Source organism: Saimiri boliviensis, chromosome 2 (genome assembly GCF_048565385.1).
Source record: "Saimiri boliviensis isolate mSaiBol1 chromosome 2, mSaiBol1.pri, whole genome shotgun sequence".
NCBI classification, from domain to species: Eukaryota; Metazoa; Chordata; class Mammalia; order Primates; family Cebidae; genus Saimiri; species Saimiri boliviensis.
The window spans coordinates 15,146,420-15,162,022 of NC_133450.1; the positions used below are offsets into that span (position 1 = coordinate 15,146,420).

Genomic DNA, 15,603 nt, shown 5'->3' on the forward strand with positions numbered 1-15,603 from the left:
TTTTTTTACTTTGGAAACAAGCCAAGTATGTTTTACAGCCCTAAAATCCTCTGTATGTTTTTAAAAAACAAACCCAGAAAAAGTTTAAAACTATTCAGTGATTACAATAAAATGAATAACAAAGCATATACAATAATCCCAAACTGCCCCTTGAAACTAAATAAAAATATAAATTTGCCTTATCAGATATGTTATTAATAAATGGGAGTCACACAGTTAAAAAAATAGTTTATGTAAATTTGTTTCAAGTACCATAATATTAATAAAAATAACTGATGCTTTTGGAATTTTGTTTTTTAAGGGAAAAGCACAGGTTCTCCCAAACCAAATGAATAATCATATCAATTTTTCCCTTTATATCTTTGAAACACAATCCTATCTCATTCACCAATTGAGTTAGTCTACAGGACATTACTTCTGAGGCAGATACTTGCCAGCAAACATCAGGAAAATACTGACTCACTCATTCTATCCTCTGTGACATTAATTCAGTGTTTGTTATGAAAATAAACATATGAAGAGGTTGAAACTCTGCTGACTGCAAAACATATTTAAATTATTTTGTTACTCCTAATAAAGAATGCAAGGCCAGTAGTTTAAAGCATGTAAGAAACAACTTCAGTTTATTATTAGAATAAGGCTACCAAAGGAAGAGTCTGTCTGACCTGATTTAGACATCATAAGACTCAGTAACTATTGACATTCTGCCTACTCCATGAAAATGAAAACTTAGGCACAAGATACTGAATTGTTACTGTATACAGCCTCATTCCTTTTGAAGTTGTAAAATTGTGCAAAAAGAAGAAACTCCAAAAGTGTGAATCGTAAGGCCAAAAAAATCTAGTCAGCCTTGTTCCTTTTTGTACCATTATGGAGCAGATAATTAGGTCTATACCAACAGAACTGGAAAACAATGCCAAATACAGGTTTTTCATGAAGTCCCTATGCTAGTTTGAAGCTCTTAAATACCATTTATAGTTTTAAAACCATTCCTACAATGCAAATTATTGATGTTTTAAATTTTAAACAAAATTTTCCAAATTTCCTGAGAACAAAATCCACAGTATTCATAACAGTGATCCTTTTTGAATGACTTGTATCCATATTATGCCAAAAAAATAGTTTTGCCCCATCTCTCAGTTTGTAAATCAAGATTATGAACATTCAAAAGACAAACGTCAGCCTTTTAAAGAACACAGTGCCACATTTTAATCTATTTACAATGTGTTAAATACTACCCAGGCCTCCATAAGAGTACTCTGTAAATTGCTTTCTATTCTAAAAGGTTTGCTGATTGCTCATATGAACCCTAATGAGGTACAATTCTCCTATTTACCTTAAAAAAAAAAAAAAAAAAAAAAAAAAACCTGTTAACATTCCATCTCGTTTGGCAGGGCAAACACCTGGCAACATTTAAGCTCTCTGATTTACAATTCTGCACAACTTCTCTCCTTAGTCCCAGACTCACTGGCAGCTCTCAATGGCCAGGTGCCCCCCTCCTTTCTCCCAGGGCTTCTTCCCAATTCACTCCCTTATGTCTTATCCAGTTGGCAAATCTCTGTGCCTCTCATCCTTACCCAAATTGATTTGGTTGATGTGACTGTCTGGCCACTGTCCCTTCCTTCCTCGCTCACCATGTCAGGCTCCTCTCTCTTAGAGCCACCAGGTCAGTTAAAACCAACACCCTCCCAAGCAGAGTCCACTCTTGACTCAAGACATGCCATCCCATCCATCACAGTCTTTTCAGACATCTGTCATTCCGCTGACTCTCCTGCTCCCTTTCTGAGTCCTTGGTTCCCCTCGCCTCCTTTATTTTTTCTTAACCTTCTAGTCCATCTTGGTCATTTCCATTTAAGCTCCAAGTCCCAATGAGTAGAGTGCAGTAGTTGTACAAGTCTATCAATATACACAAAAGTATTGAAAATATAATTATTTATTTATAGAATGTCTGACAGATATGGCTAATTTAAAAAACCCACAGGTAGATATGCAGCAAATTTTCTAAACTACTATAGCAACAACTAAGCTATAGCAATTAAAGGATTCTCTAAACTAAAGGTTGCAGCTGAACCTTTCTTTACCTGACACACTGGCAAGTCAGGATCTGGTTCCTGGAAAGCATTAAGAAGGCAGTAAACAGTTTTAAGAAATACAGTTTCTAAAATAAAAACCACGTATTTGTAGGTGAACTCTTACTCAATAAAAATCCAAAAATTAACTTTAGTCTTCTTACACAAGTGTTCTCAAGAGTTGTGTAAAACAAATATATACTGAAGAATGCTAAATTTTATATGATCAGAAAATTCTAATTAACCTCCTTCAAAGTTCAAAGAGAAGATATCTTAACTGCTTGTTTAATGACCACGCAATATGTCAAAAATTAAGAATAATTTCATCACTATACCAAGGAAATAGTTTCTTTCATTCAAAAATAAGTTCATGGTGTTTAAAATATTCAGACTTTAATCACTTAAGGAGAAGAAGGAAAACCTATACAATACAAACCCCTCTATTCTTCATAAATTTAATGGGATTCATGACTGGCAATAAGTTAATTCTGACTATAATATCCTCCAAGAAATTTTTATAAATAAACTACATAATATACATTAGTGCCAGATGCTGCTAAACTCAGGATCTGAATTTTCCTGTACAAATTAAATAGAAACCCATCAGTTCAAAAAAATCAGACAACAAATTTATTTATAAAACAACTACATTTACATGTCTGTCTAGTCAGCAGCGTCTGTTGAGCACTTAATCTGTTTTACTGAGGAAAGTACTAAGAAACAGAAAAGGGAAAAAAGATCCTTGCATCTACAGCCACTATATTCAAAAACAACTTAAATATTTTTTAAAAAATATATTATTAGTACAAACAGTGTAAAAACCATATGGTCACCATGTAAGGACATGCGATTTATTTAGCATGACATATGGTAGGGACATGAGAGGAAAAGGTTAAGTTAGGCTAGAAAATGAGGGCCCCGGAGGATGGGAGTTAGAGAAGATTTGGCAATCAACTGAACCGAACACAAAACAGCAACTAGAGAACACATAGCAATTGGAGGGTTTCAACTCCAGGGTGACTACAAAGGATGTGGAAAAAGTACAGATTTCCTAAACACAGTCCAAACTTAAGGAAACACACCAATCCATGGAATGACATGCCAGATGAAAGTAACACTTTCTATTCTTTTTTCTCTTTACTCGCATATATATCTCTCTAGCCCATTATCTCATTTGAATCTCATAACAACCATCTAAGGAAAGCAGGTAAGAATTATTATCCACTTTACAGATAAGGAAACAAACTCAGAGATGGTAAGTAATTTGTTTAGGGTCACACAAACGGTTGAGGGAATCAAGTGCTCCTTCTTGCCAGTGCCTCTTGGAAATTTAAAAAAAAAAAAAAAAAAGTTGGACATAAAAAGGCAGGACTGAAAGGTAAAGTTTAGGAGAGATATAAGATAAATCCAATATATTATAGAAAACTGGGGGAGAAAGTTCACTGCGGGTGATTCTAGACAATGTGTAAAAAGGAAAAAATAGCTAAAGGAGACAGAAGTCACTGATACTGGATGCTGTGACTTGCCAAGGACAGGTAGATTCTTCCAGTGACATAAAATGAAACCACCAGTTCAGCCTCAGAGGATTTCTGCTCACTGAGGCAGGTCTTCGTGACCTCTCTTTTGTTCTTCTGCCCTTCAGGAACACATTTAGGACTGATCATGTGAATAAAGAGTATGTAGGGAAATTATGGGAAATCATCATGTGAAGGTCAGAGAAGAAAATGAGAGGCCTAATGAGTAGGGAGGTGCAGAGACAGGTAAGGGACTGCGTTGATGGAAAATGGAGACCAGGCCTAAGTGAGTATGTGGCAAAGAACACATTAATTCCACAACATTAACAGTACAACGTGTCAAACACTATACTCACATTATGGTCAAATTATAGGTGACTTAGGTGAACGAAAGAAAAGCAGAAGACATGGAAGATAAGAAAGTCAGAGAAGGGGGAGGTAATTCTGGAAATTACTGAGCGAAAATGATTATGAACTATATTCAACATCCTTTCACCATCCATTTCGCTGGACATCTTTCTCACAAATGCTTTCCAAATTTCCAGCAATTCTTTAAGAAAAATATAGATGACAGAATCCTGCACGCAAATATCTGTAGCTGTACAGACAATAGCAGCTAACATTTTTTATCACTTACCACGTGTTAATGAGCCTTATAACAATTCTTCAAGGTACAGATGAGAAAACTCTGAGAGCAAGGTGTTGCAGGACCTGCAAGCCTCAAAATTGGGGCTTAGCCCAGGAGGGTTCTTGGCTTTGCCCAGGAAATAATTCTAGGGTGAGTCAGTGGTATTAGACAGCAATCTTTTATTGGATGGTACTGCTCCTTCCAGAATAGGACTAACTCATAAGCAGTGTGGCCAAAATCAGCAACTATGGGCTTCTGGCAACTGCATTTATACTCATGAAAATCCATTTTCGATTACATGCAAATTAAGGGGTGGGCCAATGCAAATTAGGGAGCAGGTTATTTAGAACTTTCTAGGAAAAGGGCAGTAACTTATGGGTTGTTGCCACAGAAAGGGGTGGTAACTTCTGGGTCATTGCCATGGCATTTTTAAAATGTCATGGCAGCTAGTGGGAGAGTTATGCTGATAAACAGTGAGGGCAGCCAGGGATTGCTTTCCCTGCCATCTGCTGGTTTCCTCACTTTATCCTGTCTGGACCAGATCCTGTTTTGGTCAGCAGTGTTGTGACCAGAAAACAAGTCCTGTAGGTCTCCTACCTCGAAGGTATAGAGGCAGTATTTGAACCTAGACACTCTGGGTCCAGAGCAGGCACTTTGCTGAGTATCTGGGATGACAGCAAGAATGGAACACAGACTACCGTAGGATGTAGAAAGACCAAAGACGGGCATGGCTCTCTGGAGATACATCAAGAGCAGGACTATGAAGGAAAAGAGTCAGAAGGTTTTAATCTGGAAACAAGGAATAACCCTCTTTAAAAAAATCACCGAGCCTTTCTTCTTTGGGTCTCTCTCTGTTATAGTTTTGTGATTTAAATTAATTCACCCATGCAGCTTCACTTAGTCTAGCAAACCATTTCTACAGGTATCAACGCAGTTGAGCAGAAAGCTCCAGGCTTTGCCCTAGGGTCAGAAGACCTAGGCTAGGCTTGATCCTTAGGGAGCCACTTAGCTCCATGACCTTGAACAAATTATATAAACCACATTACCTTTTCAAATTGAAGAAATATTACCTACTTCATAGGAGAATGTTAAGGACTACTAATAAAACTTTGCATTTTTAAGAAAACTTCACAACTTTTAGAGTTCTTTCACATATATTATCACACTTATTCAAGTATAAGCTTAATAGAAGCACCAAACCGCCTATTACTTTCCCTTTGAGAACTCAGAACTGACTCCCAGTGATGGCAGATCAAATTAAAACGTCCTCAATCTCCCTCAAAGTGGGTAATAGGACGTGGAAAGTAGCATGCCACTGCCTAGAACTAGAAAATACTCATTAGCATCAACTTCAAGTCACATCTGTTTGCTTCCTTCCTTCTACCCTCGGGTTCAGCATTCTCTTAGCTTGTTTCTGTTACTTTAGGGAATTAGATCTCCAAATAATTCTGAATGCAACTTTCTAATTACCACCAGTACTGGCTAAAGAGTCTACTCAGCTCCCTGCTTAAACTGCCGAGTGATTATTCAAAATTTAGTAATGAAAGAAGCGGGGAAAAGTGTAAGAGAATAGAGTAATTGATGGGTTTCAGAAGGTTAGGGAGGTCTAGTGACCACACAGACAAGTGGGAATGTAATCTGTATAATTTAGCAGAAATGCAAATTCATAAAATGACCTGCTCCGCAGTGTATAGAATCAAAGGATTAAGTCTGGCTAAGTCCCCATGGTCCCAAAGAGGAAACCAATTAGATAATCACATGATATGTTCTTTGGCTTGGATCACCAGATCACTGTCTCAACCAACTACTAACATATAGCTCACTGGGGAGCCCTGGTTTCTTGTCTTTCATCTACTAAGCCAGTCATTTTCAGCCATTTCTCCTCCTTCAAACCATTTACAATAATAACCCCCTCCTTTCTTTAACATCTCTCATTATAAGCAAAGATTGGGCAAAACGAGAAGAATGTAAGTTAGGAAAAAGTCTCTCTCCCATTCTCGTACAGCTAATGGGTCCCACCCTCAGAATCACCGATTTTAATAATCTGAAAAATCTACCAGACAACTACCCCATTAATGAAAGCATATTGTCTTTTAAAAATCCCACTGCCTGAAAAAAAAAACTGCATGTTTTATTAACTGTTTAATTATAATGGAGCTAAAAAATCAGGACTGGTTTTAAAGCCATGAATCTGACATATGGAACACAAAGAACAGTAAACAGATTAAGCAACTAATCAGGATGATGATCAACATGAGCTGCAAAAGCAAGCATTCCCTCTAGGTCACAGTGCTGCATGGCAAGGACTGTTTTGAATTTCCTCTCTTCATATCTTACAACTTTAAACCACTTTTTCAGTCACAATTTAAAGAACCCTTTGAAAAAGAAAATGCTTCTCTATGAATTCGTTATTCCTACTATATTTAATTTGAAAGAGGAAATTATGATAAATTAGTTATCATTCTTTCTTTATTCTTAACAGATCTGAACTTTAATACCCTTCATGCTTATAGGCCCTGGCCAGCCTCTGTCCCTCACCATTTTGTGTCTAGAAAAAGCAGTTGAGAACCCATGTTCTTCAAGAACCCTTCCCCAATGCCAAACACCATATTATTATATATACCCTTCAGTCCTTTTGTAGCCAAATTAAAATGTATTACTCGGAAGAAACATGCTATTGGCATAGTCCATCATACCTCTCTAGCTAGCCTGACTATCAAAAATAAAATCCAGAAATCCTAATAGAAAATACAAGGCAATAATTAAAGACTTTTGATGATTCTACACCAAAATAGTATCCCTTAAAGGTGAAACAAATGCATATGAAATAGTCTTAGAGGTGGGCTTCATCTCAATATCAGGACCAAAATGTTATCTTTTTGAAGCTCTCTGAACCAGCTTATAAAAAGATTAATAAAGAACAAATCATTTTAGAGAGGTTTTTCTCATCTGGGAGAAAAATAAGCAAAACCAAAAGTGAAAAATGACATTATTAAAAACAAAAACTATCTTTTATAATAGGGAGGAGAAAACATAAGAGCAAAAATGAATCCATTTGGCACTCAGACAAAATATTTTAATTTCTGGGCTCCTCTCTGGGTCCAGGAGTTTCAAAGTCACTCCACACTATAATCAGTTTGGTGGCACAGGAACAGTAATTCAAATAGTTATAGATGAAAAGTACTCTCAAATGTGGAAACCTCAATAAATGCCCATGAGGCTAAAGGAGCATGAAGGTGAACCAGATAACTGCAGAGGAGAGGACCTTCTGCTCCCGCTCTGATCACATTTCTGTTAGATTGTGAATCTCTCCATCATTTAACTTCCTCTACTGAAACAATGAATACTATAAGAAATAGCAGTGATGATCATTACTATTAGAAACACTCTCCTGGAGGAATCCAGAAAGAATTTTAAAAATTGATTTTTAAAAACTGACCCTCAAAACAAGAAATGAATTAAGAAGGCCCATAATGAAATTATATTTATTTGTAAAAGAAAGTGTACATTTAAGAACCTATGGTGCTGAGAATTAAGGATGGGACGGGGAAGACAAAGATCATCAGGCAACTAGGATGATCATCATAGAGGGGAAGCTGGCACATATGAACAACTCCATCAAAATACATATATGAACATGATTGATGAACTCATTCAGCAAATACATAACGAGAGCCCCCATGTGCCTGACTCTGCATCAGGTGCTCGGGATACCACACAGACCTCCGGTCTTGGTGTCATGTTCTAAGGAAAGAGAATTTTCAAGCTTGCATTCAAAGGAACTTCCTTAAGCTCTCTTCCTAAAGCTCTTCATTAATTACATCAATGCTCTAACATAAATATAAGTTTTTTTTTAATTAAGGAAAAGGTAGGATTTCTTCAAGCTTGGGAAAAATCATACTGGGAAATATTTCCAACATGAAATAAGAAGTGGGTGCAAAATACTGAAACTGGTGCTGTGAAAAATATACAGTAATAACAGCACAGTGTTTAAAGTTAGGTCAAAGAATGACTAACATGAGTAAACCCTGTAAACATTTCAATAGCCCTTGTATCAAAAGCCAACTTTGGTAAAATAACATCAAGTTAAACATCTATTCCTGGTAAAATGCTACTCATTATTCTGACAATATATACAGTTCAACCATAATAAACTACCTCAACAAAACAAATAAAAATGATTAGAAGGGAAAAGAATATCAAATTTCCTCCAGATCTGGTACTGATTCTCTTAGACCTACTCTGATATTTATTGGAGCCGAACATATCAACCCTTCTCATGAAAATAAAACAATAACATTTTTTAAAAACTATTCAGGTTTAGTCACAAGCAGTTCAGATAAGGGATACACAATCTGTAGTAAGCACTCAATAAAAGGTCATTGAGATGAATACATATAAAGTCCTGGTATCTCAATTCATAGGTGCAATACTGAACTCAAGATTAGAGGGCCTTAACCATTAATAAAAATACTGCTGCTCCACCTACATTTCCCAATGTACCAACAACTTCCCAGGATAACAGTGAACATTATTTGACCCTACCTCTGGGCCAAAAAAAAAAAAAAAGGAATCTGTTGGTCAAATAAGTTTCAGAACTATTTCACTATTTGGATTAATCAAAAATAGGCAAAATTAGCTTTCTTTTCTTCAAAACTACTCAGAGCCTTCAGTGTGCATCCTGAATCTCCAAGAAGGAACATACCTTTCCCAAATGTATTTAATGAGGAAACTTTCTCTCTCTTGGGACTGCTGTTGTGTGGAACACAGAATGAAAATTACCTTAAAGCGGCCGGGCGTGGTGGCTCACGCCTGTAATCCCAGCACTTTGGGAGGCCGAGGCCAGTGGATCACGAGGTCAAGAGATCGAGACCATCCTGGTCAACATGGTGAAACCCCGTATCTACTAAAAATACAAAAAATTAGCTGGGCATCGTGGCACGTGCCTGTAATCCCAGCTACTCAGGAGGCTGAGGCAGGAGAATTGCCTGAACCCAGGAGGTGGAGGTTGCGGTGAGCCGAGATCGCGCCATTGCTCTCCAGCCTGGGTAACAAGAGCAAAACTCTGTCTCAAAAAAAAAAAAAAAGAAAGAAAGAAAGAAAGAAAAAGAAAATTACCTTAAAGCAATGGAAAAATGACAACAGTACATAAGGTTCCTGTAAACCATTGTGCCTAGAACAATTGTCTGGCACATCAAAGGTTCTTAACAAACTTCTGTTGTACCAATATAAAGGGGTCAATATTTTTTCATGGTTCCCAGACATATTTGTTTTTTAAAGCAGTATCTATGAGATTATTATGCCAAAAAACAACTTGGAAAAATGCTTGTCTACAGAAACATAGTCCTATTAACTAACGTGAACTGTCAAGAACAGAACCTAGCTTTGTATCACCACTAACATAGGCTGTTCTAAGAGAGACGTACTATCTGAAGGACAAAGCGTTCATTTCAGCAGGTTATCATCCATCATCCATTTGCTGGAAGCTAAGGCAGAGCCTAGTAACAGCACACTCATGCCTCCGCTTTTGTAACTCCCTTCAATTTTCCATTTTTTTCTAACATCTCCAGGGCAACACCACTAGAGGAAAAGCTAGAGAACTGGAACTATGTAGGTATATTCCCCATTTACTAAAAGCACTAACTGCTGCAGCGCTACTCCTATTTTCCCATTTTTCTCCTTCTTTTGTCTATTCCGCAAGCCACCTGCCCACCAGAATTATACCCTCCTCACATACATTGTATACCACCTTTTCCACTTGCTATACACATTACTCTAGTTCATTTACGTTCTTTTTTTTTTTTTTTTTTTTTTTTTTTTCTGAGGCAGAGTCTTGCCCTGTCGCCCAGGCTGAAGTACAGTGGCGTGGCATGATCTGGCCTCACTGCAACTTCCGCCTCCTGGGTTTAAGCGATTCTTCTGCCTCTGCCTCAGCCTCCGGAGTAGCTGGGATTACAGGCGCCCGCCACCATGCCCAGCTAATTTTGTATTTTTAGTAGAGACGGGGTTTCACCATGTTGGCCAGGCTGGTCTTGAACTCCTGACCTCTAGTGATCCGCCCGACTTGGCCTCCCAAAGCGCTGGCATTACAGGCGTGAGCCACTGCGCCCGGCCTAACTTTTCATCAATACCATCATTCCTTTTTGTAAGGAGCCTTTCTTTCCCATATCTCCCTCCTAAAATTGTAGCTTCCATTGCCCAGGTAATTTTTAAAATAATAAATGTATCTTTTCCCCTCCTAGATTCTCATTCCGCTGACTTCCTCAAGCTAAACTCCTGGCCTCCTCCACTCTTGGACAGCAGTCTAAAGATGAGGTGGGAGGATCACATGTTCGATCCAAAAGGAAGAAGGCAGCTATGTTAACAGGAGGTGGAGAGTCACAGATCTTTATACAAATTAATTTTAGACACTAATAACGCAAACGCTGAGCGCTTAGCGCCCATCAATATGCAAGTATAAATGAATTATCAAAGTTCCTCATCAAAGGAAAATTCAGGGCTCTCATTCTAGGGCAAGTACAGGGGAGGGAAGGCAGAAGATTGTGAGGAGGGGGCGATCAACGCACAGAACTCGCGATTCCTGCGGACATGGCGGACAAGGGACCCACCAGCCGCAGCTCCACAAGGTCTCGCCTCGGGCGCCTCTGGGGACCGAACGGTCAGCCCCGCCTCGGGCCTTCCTCCCTGGCCTCCCCACCCGGAGCCGGGGGACGCCCCAGACCCCGCCGCCTCGGCGCCAGGATGCTTAGGCTGACGTGAGCTGGCCAGTACCTGGTCATAAGGGGACTTCTCCAGCATCTGCGTGCATAGATCGGCGCAGAGCTGGAACTTCCTGCGCCTAAAATAGCTCCAGGCCAGGAGCAGCGGCTCCATCTCCGAGCCCATGGCTGCAGGCAAGGCCAGCAAAGGCCTGGCGCTCCAGGAGAACGGTGGGCGTGGAGCTGGGAGCTGGCGGGCGTCCGACTCTGCCTGGCAACCCGCGAAGGCTGGGGCCTTACCCGAGAGGTGCCCGCAGCGCGCCTGAGAACAGGAAGAAGAAAAACCACCTCAAGCAGAACTCAGCTACAGCAGAACGTGCCTAAACTTTGGTTTCAAAAAAAAAAAAAAGTCTATTTTTAAAGGCTACAGGTTTCATTAACTTTGAGAAGCAGGCACCGCGGCTAAACAAAAAGGTAGTAACTTAGACACTTGCCCTGGGGTCCTCCACCCTCACAGGAGGCGCAGTTGCCTAGCAACCGAATGCTTGGCCCGCCTCGCAGGTCCCGAAAAGTGTGGAGAGTTGATCCTCTGGGCGCTGTCTGTCCTACTTCTTCCTTTCGCTTGTTTTTGTCCCTCTCACTTTACCTTCCGATTCTAGAATCACAAACAAGTGAACAGCTTCTACAGTACCATCCCACCCATCAAGACCTAAAGCCCTAAATCCCGAAACTCTCCGCTCTGCTTCTCAAGTCCTTCCCACCAATCTCAACGTCTGAATTGCAAGGGCCTTGCTTTTCTCATTTTACAGATGAGAAACTGACATAGACTCAGAGAATAGAAATTATTAAACTTGCATTGAGTTAGAGAGCTGGAACTACAATCTGGTTGACTACAGGCTGCTATAGTTAATTTGTTAATTAACAAAGTAACGTTTGTTAATTCGACTTTCATGGTGATTCTGGATTGTAAATTGGTGACAGTTTTACCAAACTAGATAATGTGTGCAAAAGAATAATTTTTAAAAAGAGCTTTGTGAAACACCGTCTGCTGGCACTTGCTGTTTGGCAAGTGTTTACTTGTGCAGAGTCATTTCTCCAAATATTCTGCAGAATACCTGAACGGCACTCATCAAAACTGTCAAGGTTATCATAAACAAGGAATGTCTAAAAAACTGTCACAGATCAGAGGAGGTGAAGGAGACATGATGACTAAATGTTATGTGGTACCCTAAGTGAGATCCTGGACTAGAGAAATAATATTAGATGATAACTACTGAAATCCAAATAAACTGCAGGGTTTAGTTAATAGTAATGTACTGATATTGGTTCCTTAGTTGTAACAAATGTACCATCTGACACAAAAACAAATGTGCCAACATGTTATACAAGAGAGAAACTGGGTATATGGGAACTGTCTACTATGTTTGTGACTTTTCTGTAAATCTAAAACTATTCTTTTAAAATGTTTATTTAGAACATCTGACTATATGGAGTCAGGTTGAAAATCACTTACATAGTAATCTGCTTACACTGTACCAGAAAACAAAAAGACCCTGTGAAATATTGAGCCCAATTGTCAATTATCGGCATGTGTGTTCTCAAAAACTTGACACCCAGAAACCATGGGCTGCTTCATTCAGACTTTCAGGGAGATTACACTAGAATATCTGGAAAGTTCTTAATGTCCCAATTCCATCCCTAGAAATACTGCCTTAAAATTGTTTGAGGTAGGACTGGGGCATCAGTTTTTTGAAGTATCCCAGGTGATTCTGATGGGTAGCCAGGATTAATCACCTATTGTGGTGAGTTCTAGTCTTGTATCTATTGAGATTATTGCCAGCTTCCTACAGAGAAAAACATTTTCCTAAGTGGGGAAATAAACATGCCAATAAACATATAAATAAATGTGGAACAAATGATGCATTGAAATATTTTACTAGCATATAACGTATGTTAACTTCATTCAGAAGGCTAGTTTTTTTCTCTCACAACAAATAAATGAGGAAAATTGTAGGATATTTAGAAAGTTTCAGGATGTTAAAACAAGTCCAAATGTAGCATAAAATGTGTCTTTAAAGGGATATAAAAAATATGTCATTTTAATATCATGTAAATATGTTTATGGTTCATTGATTTTATGAATCTATACACAGATTTACATTTTTTAATAATATCTAACTGATAAAGCAGAATCCCTTTTTAAAAAAAATATGCTGTAATCCCAGCACTTTGGGAGGCCGAGGCGGGTGGATCACGAGGTCAAGAGATCGAGACCATCCTGGTCAACATGGTGAAACCCCGTCTCTACTAAAAATACAAAAAAAAAATTAGCTGGACATGGTGGCGTGTGCCTGTAATTCCAGCTACTCAGGAGGCTGAGGCAGGAGAATTGCCTGAGCCCAGGAGGTGGAGGTTGCGGTGAGCCGAGATTGCGCCATTGCTCTCCAGCCTGGGTAACAAGAGCGAAACTCCGTCTCAAAAAAAAAAAATGCTAGTAATAGGAAGAATAGAGACTATAACACTTCCTGGTGAAGGGCATAGATAAGAGTTACTAGGACCATTTTTCTACTAGAGAAAGTGAAGCACAGAGAAGCAAGCCCTTTAAAAGGTCAGTTTCACAATCGATGCTAGATCTCGGTTCATAGATCCTTATCTTTTACTCTCTAGCAACTAGATATTTCTTTAGATTAATCAGTTTTAAATCAAATACCTAAGGTAATTTAACTTTAGATGCTAAAGGTTAAATTTTCCTAAATGTTAAATTGGAATTATTCTGCCCATTTAACGTAACTCAAAAGAAAAACAAAAGGTATAAAATGAGATATTCTCTTGGTCAACAAGTATTTGCCCAGGCTCTGTGCTCAGTGATTAGAATTCAGAGATGAATAAGTCAAATCTCCTGGCCCGAAGTACTTATACACAAAGATTAATTAGCACGAAAAGAATGGACTTAAGGTTAGACTTAGCAGCTGTGTTTTCTCAGGCAAATTAGGAATCAGTTTAGGATGGTGATTAAGAAGTGGGCTCTGAGGCCGGGCATGGTGGCTCAGGCCTACAATCTCAGCACTTTCGGAGGCCAAAGGCAAGGAGGATCACTTGAACCTTGAGCCCAGTAAGTCATGAAGTCAAGGCTGCAGTGAGCCATGATCATGCCACTGCACTCCAGCCTGGCAGAAAAGCAAGACCCTGTCACTAAAAAGAAAAAAAAAAGAAAAAAGAAAAGTGGGCTCTGGAACCAGATGTCTTATATTTGAAATCTGACCTTTCCATGCCCTTAGTTGTGGGGACTTTGTGGAAGTGACTTACTGGCCTTGTGCCTCAGATTTTTTATTCATAATGTAACATGCATTTGCTGTATTATTTAAGAATTTTCTGTTCTTCCCTAAAGAATAGGAAAACAAATGGGATAGATGAAACTTATCAGTAAGTTTATGTTACATCAATTCATATGTTAAATACAGATAATAAGTACATCATTAACCCATGAAACATGTTAAACATGGAATAGACATTTACTTCTTAAACATACATTAAAAGGACAAAACAGGAGTGTTACTTGTAGATAGAAACAGAAAGAAAAGTAAACCTTAAATATTCATAAAGCATGGATCAGTCTTGTCTACCTCAAATTGAACACCCATTGGTATCATCCATTCTAACTCACTTGTTTTGTGCTTAAAATGTACACTACTTATCAGGTCATTGCTGACTATAGGTGTAGCCACACATACTTACCTCTTTTTATTATTTTTATTTATTGGGGACAGGACCTTTCTGTGTTGCCCAGACTGGAGTATAGTGGCATGATCATGGCTCATTGCATACTCACTGCAGCCTCAACCTCCAGGGCTCAAATGATCCTCCCACCTCATCCTTCCATGTAGCTGGGACTGCAAGACATATTATCATGCCCGGCTAATTTCTTTTTTTAATTATTTGTAGAGATGTGATCTCACCATGTTGCCCAGGCTGTTCTTGAAATCCTGGGCTCAAGCAATCTGCCTGCTTCAATCTTCCAAAGTATTGGAATTATAGGTGTGAGCCACAGCACCCGGCAACCTCTTTCCTTTTGATTGAGCAAGCATAGATTGGCACCATGAACCTTCCATCTCTGAACATTCTTGCCTACACTCTGGTTCTTGTAACCATGCTATCTTTGGAGATGGCAGATGAGGCAGAGAGAGAGGCAGAACATATGAACATTGAGTGACCCACAGTAGTGTGGTCCTTTCACCTGCCTGATCTAAATGTATGTATTCACCCACCCAATCTCTTTCTCCTTTCTTCCCACTTTTTTCTTGACCCATTTTTTTCTAAAAAAAAAAAAAAAAAAAAAAAAAAATCAGTCTCCATAGTGACTGTCAAAAATTGCCAATGCTCACTATCTTGCAAGTTGTCATGTCAGGCTATTGGAAAAGTTTTCAATCAGCAATAACTGCACCTAGGATAAACCTCATTGGCTACCATATTTTCACTGCACAAAGCTAAGACTGTATGTTTTAAATTGGTTTAACAAACTAACTGATTTGATCATCTTAATCTGGCCTATGAGCCTCTCAGTTCCAGGGCCTCGGGAATAGTCTGCCTGTATTTGGAGGCCACCACAGCATTTTCCACACTGCATTCAAAATGAAGATGAGGATGATATTGAGAGTGGATGTTTTATGGGATGATTGTGGAGATCACATCAATTT

At 38.9% G+C, this 15,603-nt stretch overlaps 1 protein-coding gene and 1 non-coding gene across 2 annotated transcripts in view; both read right to left on the reverse strand.

Annotated features, from left to right (window-relative positions):
* TTC8 (tetratricopeptide repeat domain 8) overlaps positions 1–11,231 on the reverse strand; it is a 53,396-nt gene extending 42,165 nt beyond the window's left edge. Inside the window, exon 1 of the mRNA XM_003940909.3 lies at positions 10,983–11,231. Within this exon, the coding sequence (XP_003940958.1) occupies positions 10,983–11,096 (114 nt within the window). The 5' untranslated portion in view covers positions 11,097–11,231. The remainder of the gene's footprint in view (positions 1–10,982) is intronic.
* Positions 11,232–15,255: 4,024 nt separating this feature from the next.
* LOC120364049 (U4 spliceosomal RNA) lies at positions 15,256–15,395 on the reverse strand. Its single transcript, XR_005579407.1, has one exon. It is a non-coding gene; the product is annotated as a U4 spliceosomal RNA (small nuclear RNA).
* Between the last annotated feature and the right edge of the window lie 208 nt (positions 15,396–15,603).